Raw genomic sequence first — 19025 nt, 5'->3', positions numbered from 1 at the left:
GGTGGAGAGAGACAACCGTAGATAAAGTGCCTTGCCCAAGGACACAAGCGACTTGCACAGCGAGAGTTTTGAACCCCCGACCTCGAGGTTGGGAGTCCAAACCACAACCGATGTGCCAACCACTTCTATATATACAGTATTATATATACATATATATGTATATTTATATATTATTGAAATCAATAAAACAATTATTATCATTAATATGATACACACATTTAGATACGCAACATGGACATTTTCAACGTTCACGAAATTAAACATCCCAGGACCGAAGCCCACTGCATATTTTGGAAACATGATGCAATTATTTAATGTGAGTTTTCCTTCACAGTTTATTTCATTCATTTAATTTTATCTCATGTATTAATAAACTTGAATACATCAGATACTGTATTCTAAGTAGAAACCTACACTGAGGCCTATCGTTACACGTTTAGTCATACAATCCATATGGCACACTACAAGGCGTGCAGTGTGCCTAGTTCACGAAATATATATGTTCAACCATTGACAATAGTTCTATTTAAATCAGGTAGATACAAGTAAATACCCATTCCAAAGACACGTTCTGTACTTTAACTCTTAGTCTAGTTAAATACCATCAATTATTTTTAGTAGTATAAAGGGATTGGGCTAACCTATCTACCATCGTAATCCGTTTCAACCGCCTAATCTTAAACGATAGTCTTTTCCTTCTAAGATCTGGAATAAAATTTATAAACATAAATGAAAACATCCATATCGAAGGCACAGAAGTAAATTCTTTTGCATATATCCTTAAGTTGGGTGGTAATCAATTAAAGGATTTTTTGCAGTAAAATGTCTGTAATTCGGTAAAAATACTTTTTCTCTTTGGAAGCTAATAATTTACTTGATCTTTTTTAATGAGTATTTACATGTCTTTTTGAAAAATATCACATGTTTTTGCTATCTATGTATTTTTTTTTCTTATTCTTTTTAAATTAATTTTAGATACAGAAAGGTTTACAAAACGTCCAACAAGAGTTGATTGAACAGTACGGAAAGGTAGTCGGGTGAGTTATGGATTCTATTGATAAAAACCCCTAGTATTTAATAAAATCAAAAACAATATCCTCAAAATGTCTATTACTTGCTACTTGGTTTGCTTCCTTTTGAATCTTCCACGAGAGAAATTTTGAAACAAAAGAAGCATACAATAAGATATTATATGAATATTGACTGCTCATGAGGGGAATGATGAAATCTATTGCCCGATGTGACGTGAAGACCGTAGCTCATCTTCCCGAGGGGCTATAGATTGAGGGTGATACTTTTCCCCGGGAAAAATTAATTATCATTCAAACCTAAATCACTGGAGTAATGGTTGAAGTTATTGCCTGATTCTTACCCAATCAGATGCCTAGAAAGTATGTATGTGGTAGGCCTATATAATAATATTTAAAAATAAATTTGCTAAAATAAAAATAATGTAATTGATGTTTTCAATGTTCTATTATGTAGATGTTATACTCTCCGTTCTCCAGTTATGTTTGTGGCCGATCCGGATTTGATTAATCGCATTCTTATAAAAGACTTTGATAAATTTCAAAGCCACAAGGTAAGATGGTTTACTGTATATTCGTAAATGGTTCTTTCTAATGTTGTTAATTTATTAATAAAGTATAATATACGTTTATTGTACAAATTTAGAAATCGTTGTTAAAATCCGGTTTGGGAGAAGACAGCCTTTTGACTCTCCATGGTGATCGCTGGAAATATGTACGAGGTATATTGTCGCCAAGTTTCACATCTGGAAAGCTGAAAAAGGTACACCATTCTTTAACCTACTAGTCCTACTGATATTTCTGCCATTGCTACCCCCACTGCTGCTGCATGCGTCTACTAACTGCTACTGCTACTGCTACTACTACTACTACTACTACCACCACCTACTGTCTACTACCTGCTACCTACTACCTACTACTACTACTACTACTACTACTACTACTACTACTACTACTACTACTACTACTACTACTACTACTACTACTACTACTATACAGACAGCTGCTGCTGCTGCTATTATTGTTTCTGCAACTTCCGCCACTACTTCTACTACTGCTGCTGCTACTGCTACTGTCACTGCTACTGCTACTGCTACTCTACTAGTACTGCTACTGCTACTACTACAATAACTACTCTTTCTACTAATAATACCAATACTACCGGCATTAATATAAAACAATATTAACAATAATGATAATGAGGATGATGATAAAATAGATAGTAATAATGACGATAATATTAATAACAAATACTACTGCGTGTGTTATATTCTAGATGACGCCGCTCATGAATGAAGGTGGCACAAACATGTTGACAAAGTTACAAGAAAAGGTCGCCAATGGTGAAGATATTGAGACAAAAGAGTAAGAACTGGAGTTAATAATAATTTTACTCACAATTTTTATATTATACAGGACTAAATATTGTATTATTTATTCTTGTAGACTATTTGGGAATTATGTGATGGAAGTCGTTGCCACATGTTTATTTGGACTAAAACTAGATCCCAATGGAAATGATATCGAAAAATTTGCCAAATATGCCAAAAGGGCATTTACTACGAATCCTGGTAGTCTGGCTATAATGTTAACTCGTAAGTTATGAATAATTAATAGGTAATTAGGCAATGATATGTTTACAATATTAGTAATCATAAGCACCACCATCACCACCACCACCACCATTATCATTATTATCATAATTATCATTATCATCATCATCATTACCATTATATTATTTTTTCGTCATTTCCATTATTAGCTTTTCGTACTACTGAATATTGTAAATATTGATGACTTCATTATGCAATATGCTTCAGTAAGGTCTATTATGCCGTTAATGTTTTAAATTAGGATTTTTCATTTTACACACGTTTGTTTCAAATGTAGGCTTTTTTGTTCTTGATTTTGTATGTACCGTTGAACGCGTACCATTTCTAAGGCTAGTATATCTTAATTAAAGCACTTTTTATTACATGTATCATAGCTTTTATCGACCAACTATCGTACATATCACGAAGAAACCATGGTGTAAATTCGTCATTAGTCTTAAATTAATAATCTATTTATGTTTTTATGCCCATCAAGTTATTTTTGCAATTCTGCTTTTGTTGACAGTATTTTTTCCCTGGACTGCGCATATATTCAACTTCTTTAATGTTGGACTCCTTTCCAAGGACATATTGGACTTTTTCAGAGATACTGTTGAGCAAGTTCTTAAAATGAGACAAGAAGAAGAAAGTTCATCAGTAAATTACTGATTCACTCTCCACACTTATATTTATTCTAATAATAATAATAAAAATATAACTTGTATATTTTTTTAGAAAGCTAAGACATTAGGTATATCAAACGTTATATTATTTTCTTTTTATTTGCTCTTAAAGTTTTAACACAATCAAGTTCATGATTGTTTTTAATGTATTTACGTTTTGTTCGGTATGTTTGAGGGTCTCCCGTAGATGAATCATCCTCACAATACATATTGAAATAGATAGTGACAATAAACCGTAAACGCAACTTGAGTTGTCATTATAAATAATTAGGGAATGGGTATAAATTGCGGTCCCTATACTACCAAGGCAATAACGCTACTGTACTTATATTACAGTAATAGGATAATACAGTAAGATTTTAAAGGAGACTTGTGTGTTGTGTGATAGCATAGAGACCATTCAAAACTAATAATTTATTATTATTCATTTATATATCCGCAGAGAGTTGATTTTGTGCAAATCATGCTAAATGCACACAAAGCAAAGCCAGACGAGGACTTTGAGAAAGATGAATATGCCGGATATAATGTGAAAGCTGAGAAGGCTACCAAACCACTCACAAGCGATGAAATAATGGCTCAGGTATATATGTCTAAATAATGGTATGATTACAAAACTACTTTAACAATGATACTAATGTTTTTCTATATTGTTATTATGATTATTGTTAACATTATTATAACAAAAGTAAAAAGTTTGTTTAAACTTAAGCTCACAAATAAAGTAATAATGTTTAATAGTTTTGAGTGTGTATTTTTTAAGGCTTTAACATTCTTCATGGCTGGATATGAGACAACTAGTACCACATTGTGCTATGCATCTTACTCTCTTGCGACTCATCCAGAAATTCAGACGCAACTTATCGAAGAAGTAGATGATGTCACTAGAGGAGACGATAACGTAACGCTCGAGTTCTTGAACAAAATGCCTTATTTAAATAAGGTAGTCTTTGAGGTGCTCAGGCTGTACCCTCCCGCTATATAGTAAGTACATGGAGTTTTTTGTTTTTAACTGAAAACATAGCTGCAAAATAAATATAAAATAGAAATACTATTTTCAAAAAACATGAACCCAGTCATTTTTTCAGGATCTGACCCCTAAATGACCTGTGTGACATATGACATGAAGCTGTGAACACCCCATATTTGGTAGGAGTATGTCTGTCTCTGTGACCCCTAATGGCAGATGGGGGTGTAGGAGGTGTCACTGGTTCTTGATGTCCAAATTTGATTGAATTCGGTCCAATCGTTGGCCATAAGTAGCATTTCTAAATGTTACCAAACGAATAATCCTTTAATGACGTTTGACCCTAAACCCGTTAATACCGTAAAGACCCTATCTTATTCCAATGCATAATTGTGCACAGGACAAGACTGTGCTATGATATTTGTGACAGAAGTAGTCTTTCATTATTTTTTAAAATTATGTTTGACCCGAATGACCCCTACGTGACATTTGACCCAAAGTTGTAAACTGAGCTGGGAGGTGACACCTGTCCTTCTGACCAAGTTGGAATAAAATCAGACCAGTAGTTTGCCACTAGTAGCATTTTGATATGTTGCTAGAAAGAGAGAAAGAAACTGTAAAACAGTTTTATGTAAAACATCTTCCTCTTCTTTACGTTCTTATAGTGTTGAGCGACAATGTAATGAAACTTGTACTATTAACGGTGTCACATTTCCCAAAGATGTTCAAGTTTTCCTTGCTGTTTGGACGGTCCACCGGGAACCGGAATATTACCCAGATCCCGAAACATTTGATCCTGAAAGGTATAGTAGTGTTTGCAGACTAAGTTGCTTCGTATCACATATACTTTTCCTTTTAGCAAAGGAAAAGGAAGAAAGGAAATGAAAACAATTAAGAACAACGGAAAATGAAGCACATGAAGAGGAAAAGAAAGATTAATGAAAGGTATATTGAACTAGAAAAAAAAGGGGGAAAAAAGAAGAAACGGAAAAAAGTTAAAGAAAGGAAGAGAATAAAAGATAAAGAAGGAAAATGAAAAGGCAAAAAGAAAGAATAAAAACGAAAAGTAATTAAAAGAAAAAGAAAGAAAACGAAAAGTTAAAGGAAAGGAAAGAAACAAAACGAAAAGGGTAAAGAAAGAGAAAGCAAAAGAAAACGAAAGAAAACGAAAAGGTAAAGAAAGGAAAAGAAAATAAAAAAAAACAAAAAGGTAAAGAAAGGGAAAAAAAAGAAAACGAAATGTTAAAGAAAGAAAAAAGAAATTGAAAATAAAAGAAAAAAGAAATGTGCAAGGGAAAGAAAAGGAAAATATAAGATAAAAAAAAATAAATATTTAACAATTAACTTAACATAGTAATAGTGTATTTATATACTATTATATATAATTTATAATTCATTTATTTATTAGGTGAAACTTTTAACAATTTATCCCACTCCAGGCTGTAAAGCGCATAGAGGTATTTTACATTATGCGCTAGTTGACAACTTATTATTATTATTATTATTATTATTATTATTATTATTATTATTATTATTATTATTATTATTACTACTACTACTATTGTTAATAATATTGTCACCATATCAATATGAAATAAACACGTACATTAAGAAGTGGAATGAAAATAGAAAATACGGTATATCCAATGGACGGTTGTATTATAAAATATTATTTGTACATTGTATTATTTTTTGTAAAAATGATGAGATATAAGTGCATTTATTGGTCGTATCATGTTATCTTATTCAGATTTTCTAGTGAGGAGATAAAAAAACGCCCTCAATCTACGTTTTTATCCTTTGGTGGTGGACCACGCGTATGTATTGGTCAGAGGTTTTCATTGGTTGAAATAAAGATAGCCCTAATCCGGATTCTACAAAAATATCGCCTTGAGACTTCTGCTAAAACTGAGGTAAGAATTCTGTTGTAGGAGCTTAGAGGCAAAAGCACTGTGATTGAGTTTGTAAACAGTCTTAAAGTTTGTATTTATCCAGTATTGTTTAATATATAACTATCATTAATTTTGTTTTCATTTGCTATTAGATTCCACCATCATTAGGGAAGACAGGTATCCTCGCACCCGTGAATGGTGTAACTCTTAAAGCTGTGCTTCGAAGCTGAGCTGTAGCTGATTTAACGGATAAAATCATGTTTATATCAAACAAGAACATTTTTATGAATTTTTGATTTGTTAATTGTTTGGAGATGCTCGTTTCATTTTAAAAGCAATCTTAAATATATAGCTTATAATTATCTTAATTAGCTTCCTTTTTCATTTATTCCAATAACTCAGAGGTGGCGCCAGTGAAGGGGAGCACACCTCCCCCTCCGGGGTGAGCTGTCCCACCGTCGGGGAGAAAACCACAATTCGTCGGGAAGTATTTGTATTTTCTACATATAACTCTAAAATCGATTAAATAAACCCTCAAAACCCCTAATTTGTCATATTTTTCGGGGGTTACACTAGACACTTTCAAGAGGTTTTGTTCGACGCCCGAGCACGCCCACTTTTTTTTTTGTCGGAGACATCGCCTCCCTCTCGTCGCGAACATCGGACCTCCCGTCGGAAAATCCTGGCGCCACCCCAGCAATAACTGAATGTTGAAACGTTGGTTAGACCTTCAGAAAGATTGTTGACATAATGAATAAATTTGTATAAATTAAAAAAACATATATTAATCTGTGTACTGTACTGTTTTTTTCTTTGGATATATTTGGAGATGCTCGTTTCACTTTAATACCAATTTTACAGATATAGCTTTTATCTTAATAATTGAATTTGTTTATATATTCCTAGAATTGTATGTTGAAAGTTGGTTGAAGCTTCAGAAAGATATATTGACATAATAAATAAATTTTTATGCCTCGAAAAACATATTATTTCATCCATCTTCACCCCTTTTCATATCGATCCGTGCTCTCAACATCTTTGATATTTATCTAAAAAACAGTTGCTACATTCATGTTGCAGTTCCACCGTAAACTTTTTATTTGCCATCTATCTTCGACAGTTATTTCCAAACCATTGAATCTCACCACGCTCTCAATACCAGAAATAAAACTCAGCTTCGCAATAATTTTAAAAGAACCCAAACAGGCCAACAAATTATATCATACTCAGGTGTAAAAATATAACCTCTCTGAAGTCTTAAAATCTCAAAAATACATTATTACTTCCAAAAGACCACAATGAACTCAATAATAAGTATTTGTAATTCTTTGTACGTTTATTATAATTTTTTTATTTTAACCCTTAAACCTTATTGTAGACCGAGATGGTGTCATATGGGGTCTAGTTCTACCTGTAATTGAGTTACCGTAGTTAAGTCGATCTTATTTTCCTACCCGTACGGGGCTTCATGGGAAAAAGCTTTGCTTGTTTTAAAGGACCTTTCCATTTTAATAATTGTGTGACTCTCATTAAAACCCGACTCTGACCGGCATTGAACCAGGGTCTTCAGCAAGAGAGGCAAAGAAATTATCTCTCCGACAAACGTGATTGTAATTGTAATTTAAATGAGAACATCCTATAAAAGTACCAGGCTTTTGATTCACAAAAGTTTCTGTTTGTTGGACATGCGCACATCTTTGTCTCTGCCTATTGAAAAACACCTTATGAACAAGTGTAAAACCTGCTTAGAAACCATAAAGTTTGACATAATATACTGTATGAACATCTTTAAAAATCGGGATAATGACAGCCTCTCAAAATGTCACTGAAGGCACCCCTTTCCATCCCAGGTGTGTATCCTAACTAATCCACAATACAAAAAAGAAATACACCAAAATAATCAGAAAACATGAGTTGAGATGTTTACACTTACAGTAAGTAATCTATTTATTTATTAGCCTCTGCAAATGTATTTTTCATTGTAATTCTTTTACCTATGACAAATATGTTATACTGAATACTGACTGGCAATGACATAAATAAGTTCATAATTCTAGTTATTGTCAAAGCTGTGTCTGACATAGTTCAGTAGATCCTTACTAGGTATCGTCAGTACAAGATTTTATTTACTCCATCTCCATTACATCGAAAGGCGTATCATGACACTGTGCTTCTGAACCGGTTTCCCCCAAATCTGCTGACGCTATTTTCACACTAATTATAGGAGAAAGAGGGGGGTTCGCCCGAACCCCTAAAAACCCCCCTGGCTACGGGCCTGTCTACCTGTAATTGAGTTACCATAGTTAAGTCGGTCTTTTTTTCCTACCCGTATACGGGGCTTCATGGGAAAAAGCTTTGCTTGTTTTAAAGGACCTTTCCATTTTAATAATTGTGTGACTCTCATTAAACCCCGACTCTGACCGGCATTGAACCAGGGTCTTCAGCAAGAGAAGCAAAGAAATTATCTCTCCGACAAACGTGATTGTAATTTAAATGAGAACATCCTATAAAAGTACCAGGCTTTTGATTCACAAAAGTTTCTGTTTGTTGGACATGCGCATATCCTTGTGTCTGCCTATTGAAAACCACCTTATGAACAAGTGTAAAACCTGCTTAGAAACCATAAAGTTTGACATAATATACTGTATGAACATCTTTAAAAATCGGGATAATGACAGCCTCTCAAAAGGTCACTGAAGGCACCCCTTTCCATCCCAGGTGTGTATCCTAACTAATCCACAATACAAAAAAGAAATACACCAAAATAATCAGAAAACATGAGTTGAGATGTTTACACTTACAGTAAGTAATCTATTTATTTATTAGCCTCTGCAAATGTATTTTTCATTGTAATTCTTTTACCTATGACAAATATGTTATACTGAATACTGACTGGCAATGACATAAATAAGTTCATAATTCTAGTTATTGTCAAAGCTGTGTCTGACATAGTTCAGTAGATCCTTACTAGGTATCGTCAGTACAAGATTTTATTTACTCCATCTCCATTACATCGAAAGGCGTATCATGACACTGTGCTTCTGAACCGGTTTCCCCCAAATCTGCTGACGCTATTTTCACACTAATTATAGGAAAAAGTACATTAACGTTATTTTTTGACACAAACCGACATAAAACTGCTTAAACGTAATGGGTAGAAATACGTATAGACGTACTGAACATATGATTGCTTATAATAGAATTTTCCTACAAGCATCTTCATTATGATTGAATAATCTGAAGTTTTAATTCCAACGTGTAATTGGCACTCAGGAAGGGTTAATTCATTTCACTCACCCTAAAGTTTTACCCTCTTGTATAGACTGTGGTAAGTTGGTACCCTTCGTTTCAGGAAGGAGCAGAATGAGCAGCACACCAATCCCAGAAAAACAACCGAATATGAAATACGGTAGCTGCTCCCAAACCACACCAATATACATCAATTGAGGAGCTAGAACTGCTCCACAGTTTCCTACCATGGTTGCCAAACCAATACCCACATTTCTGTTTAAAAAAAAAGAGATTTCAACGAAATTCTTTATGTTAATCCGTAATTTCTATGAATTATGTGGGGTTTATTTTCCCCTTGTATTTATATTATTATTAATTAAGTTGATGATGTTTAACTATGGATGTAAAGTCTGAAATAAAGAGAAAATGAAATTGAAAAAATTAATCATCATATCAATTACTGGTACTGTTACTGTTGTAGTAGCCGTCTTATTCGGGAGACACATGGCCGTCATTGACAGGATGATCCTTTGACAATTCACTGCTGATCGATTTTTACTTTCAAAGCCAAGAATTACCATTATACTACACAGATGTATTTCAGTGATTGTGATCTTAAAACCAGATCCTTAAAATTGTAATACATATTTTATAAGGCCAAATATCTGAAACGTAAAAGTCGCGTAAAAACAATTAGTAAACTTATAATGTAGGCCTAAACAACGTGATTTAAACTATAGGATAATATTGCATTGTGCTAAATATATATAGAAAAGGCACCCACCTAACTGGTGTTGGAAATATTTCAGCTGCAAATACGAAGTGAATATTGTAGCAGGATGATATGGCAAACTTGCCAGTTAGTCCAAATACCATTATTAACCAGTCACCTAGAAAATAAATAATAGAGATTGGTTGAGATGAGATGTATTTGGCTAAATTACAGAAAATAGCCGTATTACTACAAATTGATAATGATAGTGACGATGATAATACTGAAATTTAAAATTAGAGAAATGATATTAAAAGTGTTGTTAAGATAATAATGAAGATATTAGTAATACTGATAATGAAATTTCAATACAATAAATTTAGTAAACCATACTTGTAAATGCTATGCCAATACATGATAGTCCAGCCATCAAAATAGCGGAACCTAATATCGGACGGCGCCCCCATTGGTCAACTGCAAGTCTGCTTAACAAACACGCAGGTATTTCAACAGCGGCTGATAGACCTACTGCTAGATAGTCGTTGGAACTTAAACGAATTGCACTCAGTGATACACCAAAGTATACACAGTTGATGATAAATCTACAAGAAGTAAGTAAACCACCACCACCACACTTTAAACTCAAGCCACACTAACAAAATTAAAGCATATATTTCCTACTTTCTGACAGCTACAAACTGAGTATCAAGTGTTAAAGAAAGATTTTTATTGGCAAGGCACAAAACATGCTTTAATGATCTAATTAGAAAAAGCTGCATTATGCTGAAGTGAGTGATAATGTAGGTAAATTTTAGTATAAGCTGTAAGTAAGTTAATAAGATAATAAGTATATTTATAAGAGCGTCCGATTTGCTGCCTCACCCAAGTGTTGTAATAACAATAGTCCTCAAACACATTACTTTATTATGGAACAAGTCTTTAACGGAGGCGTTTGAGTTTTCAGTCTGATCATCAACCTGGTATACAAAAATAAACATCAGAAAACTTTAAAAAAAACAAAAAAAAACCGCTTGTTTACCACTATTCCTCTTATAGCTACACATGTTTTACTGGTTACTTTAATTTTTATAACTTGTTTTGTTTGTTTTTCATTCATTCATCATTATTCAGCGTTTTTACCACAATAATCGCGATGTAAGTTAAATGTATTGACCACATCTTCTTTGAGAATCGTTATTTTGGGAAAGCTGAAAGCATTAATTCACTATGAGATTACGAAAAAAATGTACATATAGTTTAATGCTTATGGTAGAAAATATGCGAAATGATCGTGTGGGGTGTAATTGTTGAGCATATTCTAAGAGATTCTTACCTGATTGCCAAGTAGTAACTGTTACTTTAGTAAATATTGTTACGTGTCTCCGCTCCTCATATTTTTGATAATAGTTTATAGTTTTTTTTTTAATTACTTTTATTACGATTCTGAAATAAAGTCAATTAATCAGTCAATTATTTTTCAATTACCTTTTCTTCCCTTAATTCTTTATAAACTTCAACTGGTATCTCCTTCTTATATTTAGAAGCTTTTTGAATAATGGCCTCAGCCTCATCGAATCGTCCAATGGAATGCAACCAACGAGGGGATTCTGGAACTAGACTGGATTAATAAAAAAAGGAGGTGTTTTCATTTGAAAAACTCTAGACTAGTTTCATAAAAAAAAAGTGTGCTCGGCTATTCTTAATAGTACTGCCTTATTTAACAGTCAATATTGTTTATACGCTAGCCGTTTCTCCGAGTTGTCGGATAATTATTACGGAAGGTCACTTTAATATTCTGTTTACTAGTACTCGGGACTATGTGATTTATTATGTACCGTACTGTAAATAATATATAGTATTTTCACAATTGCTTACAGAATAATCACCAAGAAGATGAAAACATCTACTAAACAGATAAATATTAACAGTTTCCTCCAGTAGCGAATGAAGTAAGCATAAATCGCTGTCATGACGTAGCCTGTAGCCCAGAATGCACCTGCAATTGATGGAGCTAATGACCTTTCTGTCGGACCAACCAACTCAGATGCTGTAATATAATTAATGATTATTATACTGATGATAGTAAGGATAATTAATAAAATAGACCTACATCAATCCATATATCCTGTTGACCAATTATAGGCTTCTTGTGTTATATATATTCACAAATAACACAGTACTAGGCTCCAATTTTGAATTATGAGCAGGCACACAAGCGTTGAAAACAGCCTCGCCACATAAAGGTAATAATAATGCTAAAAATACCGTTAGAAATATATAGTACATTCATATTAAACGAAGGTTGGCATGCAATGATAAACATCTGGTGTATCTACATGGAGACAATAAAAATTGTTTAAGCTAATTATAAGGAAATGATTACCAAATCTCTTAGGTGGTGTTTAAATGTGATAAATTGTCACTATTGACAAGCGCTGATTAAAATATCATAGGTAAATCACACATTTTGATTGACATCATATTTTTCTTTGGTAAGTAAATAATAGGTATTGAGACTGACCAAAGTACACGGACAGTATATAACAATTTACAATTGTTTTCTTTTTGTACTTTAATGTTCTACATTCAGGTATTTCCTTTAAAAAAATACTCAATAACACAAAACCATTTTGCATAGAACAAAGAGCTCTAAATACCTTTCTGAGTTCAGCAGAAATCGTTTATACATGACTATATGTTACATATATGCTCTGCACAGACCTACGCCCATTGCTCATTGCATATATTCTTGTCAACAACCATTACTCATCAAAAAATTACAATACAACAACATCACACTGTTAGTATGATTATGTAGTGTACAATAGGCCTATATTCTATAAATACAATTTAATACCACCGTTGGAACATAAGCTCAGGGTTCGTTCTTCACATAGAGGATTAACTTTAGTGTTAGTAGATTAAAGATTGTTATTTGGTTGTTTGAAAAATGGCCTCGCAATAGAGGGGTTTCGGAATTAGAGGGTCTGGAATTGGATGGTGAACTGTAGTTTATAATATATAAAAAATTATAATATCGTTAATTTAATAAATTACGATTTTCGTACAAACTAAACTCTGTCTCTTATACACATCTAGATGTGTATAAGAGACAGCCAATATATCAATATATTTGTATATTTGTTTGAATATTTGTATACCCAACCTTTTGACGCAACATCGTGTTTTTTTTTGTGTACAAAATTACAGTAGGACCTGACTAAAAGAATACCTCCCTGCTTCAAGCATCGAGGTCTATCTCCTCCATGTGTACACTATGTCACCACACACTCGACCACACACTCCAACACAGAAAGGAATGAAATCAGGAATAGTAATAATATGATTGAATATAAAATACGAATTGCGTGGTTTTGGTGGGTGTAAATCCCCGTTGAAGAACTTGGTCCCACAATAAATAGGCCTATTACAGATAATGGTTGGATTAGTCACACTTAATCATAATATTTTAATGCTGCAATATTCAGTATTTATTTTACCAAATTATAAATATAATGAAACAAAATCAATAATGGTGGGGAGAACAATAAATGCGCTGGCTCACACAGATAATTGGCCACCTGTTGTGGAAAGACGAGAGTACATGGAACCGGTTACCGGGTATCTCAGACACGGCGAGACCCTAAGTAAAATGTCATTAGCATTTATTTAGAAGCTATCTAGCAGATAGGAATAAATTGCAATTAATAATGAGCATGCTAAGTATGTTATTTGTAATATTACAAGAGGCATACCTCTATGTTACTTCCTGGAACCCTCACTATTTGTAATTCTTTTATAACTGATTTACCAGATCATGTGTCTGAGTGTACAGTTATTATGCAGGTAGGAAATTAAATCTTAAAAACAAGTTTTAAACAGTTTATTTTTTCTACCATTTCGCAATATACTGTATTTTAAAATACGAATTGCAAAAATTAGATATTATTAAGGCATATTTACAGTCTCAGAGGGTCATCCCACATCTAGACATATACCTACTTTAAAATGGCTTTTTGCACATGGATGTATTTCAATCCTCTTTGGGGAGTTTCTGACGCTGTCACTTGTCCCCTCTAGGACCAAGAAGGGCAAAGGCGGGACTTCGTTCCTTTGGCTGAACTAATAATAAACTACAGCTTCCTACGGGCCTATTGCAACGTATACGTATTTTTTTCTAATTGTCTTATAACAAGTTGTACTTACATCTTCATTGACAGTTGTCTTATACTGAGTATTATCAAATTCCCATCCTTGCTCACAGGGATGTTCAGTACCATACAACTGGCTCGTGTTCGATTCTATTACGAAGTTAGTGTAATTGTATTGTGAACACTTATTCTCATCAATTAGTAACGTGCCAGGATCATCTGGAGGGCGCAGCGCTGCCAGTTGACTATCACATTCGGTGCTGTTTAACCCAGTATCGTTACAGACGTCCTCCCATCCTGGCAAGTAACACCAGTGGTCTGTTTCAACCAGTAGGAAAACCTGTATCATTGTATGCATTGCTTCAGACATAATAGCAAGAGATACCAATAAAAATGATGACCATAAGTACCTGTTACGGCGTCCGAGATAAGTAAACACCTCATCGTAATGCATATTATACACCAGTCCCACAGACTACTAATGGTCTCTAAAACAGATCTTTCTACCGATGTCAATTATCTGAATACCCACAATAGTTGAGTCCGTCAAGATCACTTTTTGTCGACTGCATTGGATGCAGCAAATTACACTTATGCGTTCGTTTCCTCTGTGTATTCTGCATGTTCGAATATAGCCGGTTGATGATAACTTCAACACTATCAGTTTGTCTGATAAGATTTATTTTTCTTTGGTAAGTAAATAATAGGTATTGAGACTGACCAAAGTACACGGACAGTATATAACAATTTACAATTGTTTTCTTTTTGTACTTTAATGTTCTACATTCAGGTATTTCCTTTAAAAAAATACTCAATAACACAAAACCATTTTGCATAGAACAAAGAGCTCTAAATACCTTTCTGAGTTCAGCAGAAATCGTTTATACATGACTATATGTTACATATATGCTCTGCACAGACCTACGCCCATTGCTCATTGCATATATTCTTGTCAACAACCATTACTCATCAAAAAATTACAATACAACAACATCACACTGTTAGTATGATTATGTAGTGTACAATAGGCCTATATTCTATAAATACAATTTAATACCACCGTTGGAACATAAGCTCAGGGTTCGTTCTTCACATAGAGGATTAACTTTAGTGTTAGTAGATTAAAGATTGTTATTTGGTTGTTTGAAAAATGGCCTCGCAATAGAGGGGTTTCGGAATTAGAGGGTCTGGAATTGGATGGTGAACTGTAGTTTATAATATATAAAAAATTATAATATCGTTAATTTAATAAATTACGATTTTCGTACAAACTAAACTAATTATATGATTATATGTCTAGTATGAGATTTATTTAATAAATGTATACAAAAATAATCGTTTTTAACTTTTTTACTAAATATATATTATACAAATAAAAAGAAATTTTAAATCATTTTTTATGTGATAATACTGAAATAATTCATAATATTCATTTTATTTTTTATTATTTTAAACTATAGAATATGCAAAATATAGAATACACACAAGCACACCAACACTCACTGTTTAATACATAATATATATATATATATATAAATTAAAATATATATGAAAATGCAGGTTTTATATATTTCATATACTGTCTTTCAAAGAAAAGACCCTGAGGTTAGAGTATGATACACAACAGGTGCATTAGTTAATTATTCGAGTATTTCTTTTCTTTAAATATCCATTTTATGGATGTAAGATTCAAAGTTTTCTTCTTTATCTAAACATGTTATCATCACTATCACAATCATCTTCACTATCAACATTACTGCCATTCTCATCTTCGCTTTCTTCACTTTGTGTATTCTCCTCTTCTTTATCGTCGTCGTCATCATCACAATTATTGTCGTTGTCGTCATTATCTTCCTCTTCATCGTCATCATGATCTTCATCCTCAGATGACGAGGATGACGAGGATGATGATAAATCAGTATCAATGTCACTTTTCTCTGGTGCTGGCTCTGATTGGTTGATCAGTTCGTCCTGATGGTAATTCTCATTATCACTTGGTATCGTCTCTACTGCTAGGTCTACTGGACTTTCTTCGTATTTCTCTAAAGAATATAAAACAAGTTTGTGAATACCACTTAATTAAATATCTTGTCTTCTAACAATTAAAAATTTGAATATTTCAGGATAAAAATATTACGAATATATAGCATGCAATTCTCTATTAACTGTATGCAGTACAAGTTGTTTGGCCTAAAACCAGGAGAACATCAATTGTTAATACAAATTAAGATGATGTTGAGAATAATGACTGTGATGGTGATGATGAAGATAATAACACATTTTGTTAATGAAAATACGTATAACGAAAATTACAAAATAATAACGAAAACGAGGACAATGACGATATGACTGATGCGACAATAACAACAAGAACAATAACGACAGCAGCGATAATGACAAAGTCAGCGAAAATGACAGCAACAACAAAACAAAAAGTGATTGCAAAAGGAGATGTGTATCGTGATCAGTATTTAACTTGAGCTCACGACTAGAGAAAGCCCAAAGTATCGGTGTGCACCTCGCTTCCACAACAGCCTGCAACTTATTGAAGTACTTACCGGGTTCACAAACGGAGATGTCTTCAACATAACGACTGAGTTCCGCTTGACTTGAGGTTGTTTCATATTCAATTTGAATAACACTCACTCCTTGATTTAAATAAACAAAATCGATTGTGTACTCTATGGGCCTATATTAAATACACTCTAATTAAAAGTGTTCTTGTCGAACCATGGAAAGCATGATTGTTTCTAAGTATTGAAGCTCTAAGAAAAAACTTAAACACACCAACACAATTTTTACCATAGCTTAAAATGTCGGTGAGTTTTTAAATACGTTACTAGGTATATGCATTGTATTTCTCTCAGTGTAGTAATCTGTCTAAGTGTCGCAATATGAGGAGGCCACAAAACTTATAAAATAAGTTTGAATATGGTATCATAGACTTTATAACAAGAAAATTTAACATGTACTTACTTCTTTCTTCTCTAATGACAGGCTACGTGAATGAAAGATTATTATAATTTAAAACATTATATATAATACATAAACAGATAGATAAATAGTGATCGAATAATATACGAAAATGATGGGCTATATATAATTGTTTAAAAATGTCTTCAGTGAAATCAATGAACAGAAGGCATAGGCCTTATGACGTTTAAATGACTGGTTCAATGATCTTATTATTTATTGTTAATATTCTTAGAACAACCAGTCATTATTGGCTCCTCTGAATATTTTTTTTAAATTAAATATTGTCCTCAAGACTGTATATTAATTATTGTTATTATAAAATAGTTTGCTACTCACGACAAATTTCATCTCATTTCTCACGTCTGTAATCTAAGGAATTAAGAGTAATATTTAAAATCATTATTGGTGGGGAGCAAATAATTAGATTGTTCCGTAATAGAATAAATATTGTAGTATTTTGAAATTTCACGTTAAATTCATTTCATCAACGATATATTTTCCGAACATTGATTGGTAAAGGTTTTTTAGAATCATTTTCTGCATTATTTTTAAATACTTACCTCTTTAGTGAAGTAGCAATAGGCAGCAATCGATAACCCGTTTAAAGAAAATAAAATATAGAACAGCAGCCAATATATATATTCTTTCTCGGCAAGAACAATGAACGCCCAGGTAAGGATGAGTTGAGGTACTAAGAAAACAGAACACTGTACAGAATGCCTGTTGAAGAAAGGTTTAAATAAACTTTTTTTTTATTGAAATTTACCTTGGATCAGTGCATTTCCCCGAGGGGGGGGGGGGGGGAGGGGAGAGGTCCCCCGACTAATAGGCAAAGTGAACGTGGTCGGACAGGCTCAAAATCTTTAAAAGTTGTCCTGGGGGCGCATCCCCAAAAGTATAATAATTTAGTGGTTTCAAATGCTTATTCATTCGATTTTAGAGTCTATCTTTATAGAAAATACATATAATGCGCGAATAGGCGCGTGACACAGACAGTCAGCAGATGGTGTCACGTTCTCAAACACTAAGGGAGAGTAAAGTTGGATTTGTTGGCCGACAGTCGTACGCTAATATCGAAGAAGTGTATTCCAGCTCTTCCACTTTATTACTTCCATTGTTATTATTTTCCATATTATACAGTTGGCCAAGTATTTCACAAAAAAATATCTGGAATCAAATTCAAATCATATCCAAATCAAAATATTTTAAAACTATAATGTGCACTATACCTCCATGTTGCACTCAGCATGTTTTTTGGTAATGTTAAACAAAAAATACAAAATAATATCTTATGACCACGATGTGTTAAGAGAATATGATACACTATCATTTGTCTTCTTACCTCACGTGTGACTTGATTTCATCTGCACGCTTTCCACCTTCAATTTTACATGCCGTAAGTACAGTGAGTAAAATTATTCTCACCTGTGAATAGAGAAACGAAATAATTTATTTGCTATAAAATATGCCCATTTCATCGGTAGATGCAGACGTATTTTGTGATAATGTAATTATGTGAAGACATTATTTTCAACTTACAAAAATGAGAGTCATAGAAGGAAATACAAAGGCTACAAGACCACCAGTCTCAAACTTTAACCAACATCTAAAAGGTAATAAGAAGAAAACACATTAATAATCATTCTGGTAAAATGGCTATAGTTAAAATATATATAATATAATGATAAAAAATACACTTAAGCGCCAATAAAAATCAACTAATAATGACCTACAGAAGAAGGAGAAGACAATAATGCATGCTGATGTTTAGATGCACAAAATGGATCAAGATC

At 33.1% G+C, this 19025-nt stretch overlaps 3 protein-coding genes across 5 annotated transcripts in view; 1 reads left to right on the top strand and 2 right to left on the bottom strand.

Annotated features, from left to right (window-relative positions):
- The window catches only part of LOC117119869 (cytochrome P450 3A56-like), an 8078-nt gene extending 1377 nt beyond the window's left edge, over window positions 1-6701 (top strand). The window contains exons 2-13 of the mRNA XM_033264881.1: window positions 223-316; window positions 976-1037; window positions 1486-1582; window positions 1675-1791; window positions 2305-2393; window positions 2475-2623; window positions 3147-3277; window positions 3746-3886; window positions 4067-4287; window positions 4936-5073; window positions 6021-6183; window positions 6315-6701. Of these exons, the coding sequence (XP_033120772.1) occupies window positions 223-316; window positions 976-1037; window positions 1486-1582; window positions 1675-1791; window positions 2305-2393; window positions 2475-2623; window positions 3147-3277; window positions 3746-3886; window positions 4067-4287; window positions 4936-5073; window positions 6021-6183; window positions 6315-6392 (1480 nt within the window). The 3' untranslated portion in view covers window positions 6393-6701. The remainder of the gene's footprint in view (window positions 1-222; window positions 317-975; window positions 1038-1485; window positions 1583-1674; window positions 1792-2304; window positions 2394-2474; window positions 2624-3146; window positions 3278-3745; window positions 3887-4066; window positions 4288-4935; window positions 5074-6020; window positions 6184-6314) is intronic.
- A 2251-nt stretch (window positions 6702-8952) lies between these two features.
- LOC117114531 (organic cation transporter protein-like) lies at window positions 8953-12156 on the bottom strand. Its single transcript, XM_033258242.1, has 7 exons — window positions 11981-12156; window positions 11591-11723; window positions 10988-11082; window positions 10499-10707; window positions 10178-10283; window positions 9460-9666; window positions 8953-9244 (listed from the first exon to the last, which is right to left on the bottom strand). The coding sequence occupies exons 1-7, from the start codon at window positions 12073-12075 to the stop codon at window positions 9157-9159; spliced, it is 933 nt and encodes a 310-aa protein (XP_033114133.1). The 5' UTR covers window positions 12076-12156; the 3' UTR covers window positions 8953-9156.
- A 3722-nt stretch (window positions 12157-15878) lies between these two features.
- The window catches only part of LOC117119743 (hyalin-like), a 49101-nt gene continuing 45954 nt past the window's right edge, over window positions 15879-19025 (bottom strand). For 2 of the 3 annotated variants that reach the window (XM_033264646.1, XM_033264731.1), the window contains exons 25-31: window positions 18772-18838; window positions 18575-18657; window positions 17793-17952; window positions 17569-17601; window positions 17233-17254; window positions 16815-16904; window positions 15879-16298 (exon numbers count right to left, since the gene is read on the bottom strand). In XM_033264646.1, the coding sequence (XP_033120537.1) occupies window positions 15961-16298; window positions 16815-16904; window positions 17233-17254; window positions 17569-17601; window positions 17793-17952; window positions 18575-18657; window positions 18772-18838 (793 nt within the window). In that variant the 3' untranslated portion in view covers window positions 15879-15960. The remainder of the gene's footprint in view (window positions 16299-16814; window positions 16905-17232; window positions 17255-17568; window positions 17602-17792; window positions 17953-18574; window positions 18658-18771; window positions 18839-19025) is intronic. The other variant, XR_004447247.1, reaches the window with a different exon arrangement.

The sequence above is a fragment of the Anneissia japonica genome, unplaced genomic scaffold (genome assembly GCF_011630105.1).
Source record: "Anneissia japonica isolate Jap-2015-1 unplaced genomic scaffold, ASM1163010v1 scaffold287957_len1322810_cov207, whole genome shotgun sequence".
NCBI lineage: Eukaryota > Metazoa > Echinodermata > Crinoidea > Comatulida > Comatulidae > Anneissia > Anneissia japonica.
Note: the sequence above shows the minus strand (reverse complement) of the source record. Positions and strands in the feature narration are given on the sequence as shown.

What these genes read in the sequence shown, in the direction of transcription:
- LOC117114531 (XM_033258242.1), bottom strand. Translation starts at nt 12,075, where the DNA reads ATGACAGCGATTTATGCTTACTTCATTCGCTACTGGAGGAAACTGTTA. An exon ending in TATTGGCATAGCATTTACAA is followed by an intron (nt 10,284 to 10,498) that starts GTATGGTTTACT and finishes TTTATTTTCTAG; the next exon opens with GTGACTGGTTAATAATGGTA. An exon ending in CAAGAGGGTAAAACTTTAGG is followed by an intron (nt 9,245 to 9,459) that starts GTGAGTGAAATG and finishes TCCTATAATTAG; the next exon opens with TGTGAAAATAGCGTCAGCAG.